General features: G+C 50.5%; 1 protein-coding gene across 1 annotated transcript in view; it reads right to left on the bottom strand.

Moving 5' to 3' along the window:
* Window positions 1-1,203, bottom strand: part of RAB22A (RAB22A, member RAS oncogene family) — a 56,926-nt gene that overhangs the window by 15,837 nt on the left and 39,886 nt on the right. Inside the window, exon 3 of the mRNA XM_004370209.3 lies at window positions 161-242. Within this exon, the coding sequence (XP_004370266.1) occupies window positions 161-242 (82 nt within the window). The remainder of the gene's footprint in view (window positions 1-160; window positions 243-1,203) is intronic.

Consider the following 1,203-nt stretch of genomic DNA (forward strand, 5'->3'; position numbering starts at 1 on the left):
ATTGGAAAGAAAAAGGCTGGCCTATGCAGGTGGAAATAACTGCGTCTCTGGCGCCCAGGACAGGAGTGAGTAACGGAAAGACGCCAGGGATGCTGACAGCTCAGCTGGAGCCTTAATTGGGGCCTCAGAAAAACACGTAGTAAATTAAAGAGTGACTTACTCGTTCTTGTCCAGCCGTATCCCAGATTAGGAATTTATGTAGCTCATTTTGGTACTGGACAGTCTTGGTCATAAAAGATGCCCTATAAAGAGAGACCTAAATGATCAGAACACAAGGATTGAAAGCACGCGTCTACCCCAGCTGGAAACATCCCTCACACGTAATGCTCAGGCTCCCAGCTCCATACCACACCCTAACTGTGCTCCGCTGCAGAGAACTGATGGGAGGCTCAGACGTCGGCAGCATATTCCACGCCAACAAAGCAGCAGGTACGTAAGCCCAGTGCCAAGAAGGGAAATTCCTTGGCTTTTGATTGTCTTAAGCTCTGTATCAAAAGAACCAAGAGGTATTCTGGTAATCCAGGCATTATTCTCCCTTGTAAAATTAAAACAAACCAACCCGTTGCTGTTGAGTAGATTCCAACCCATAGCGACCCTATAGGACAGAGCAGAACTACCTCATAGGGTTTCCAAGGCTGTCATCTTTACAGGAGCAGATTGCCACATCTTTCTCCCGTGGAGCAGCTGGTGTGTTCAAACTGCCAACCTTTCGGTTAGCAGCCATCAGGGCTCCTTTTTGTAAAATACAGACGCTGTTATGTGAGAAGGCGTCACCATGGGGAAAGTTTCCAAGCAAGCAGTGTGTCCAGGATTGTGTGCACTGGTGAGAATCACTAAGCCTTTTGCATCTGTCCTCCCTCCACTCCTGAGCCACGTCTACATAAACAGCTGAGGAGGCGCTGGTGTCAGGCTGGATGGAGTCCATACAACTAAGGTTCTAAATGAGGAGGAGGGAGATGGTGGAGAGGCAGTGATGGTGGCCCCAAGGTGAGCTGATTCACTGTTAGCACCCACCTCTGGTCTTCATGAACGGAAAAAGGTCTCTCAGCGGGGGCCCACAGCAGACCCAGGGCCTCACCAAGGTTGGGGGGCAGGAGGGGAGAAGAACGATGGTGCACAGGCCACACTGGTCACTTGGATGGAAGTGTTCGGCGCCCAGGGTGCTTGGAAGGCAGGGTTCCTACGATTTTTTGGGTTCCATAC

The sequence above is a fragment of the Trichechus manatus genome, unplaced genomic scaffold (genome assembly GCF_000243295.1).
Source record: "Trichechus manatus latirostris isolate Lorelei unplaced genomic scaffold, TriManLat1.0 scaffold00008, whole genome shotgun sequence".
Taxonomy (NCBI): domain Eukaryota; kingdom Metazoa; phylum Chordata; class Mammalia; order Sirenia; family Trichechidae; genus Trichechus; species Trichechus manatus.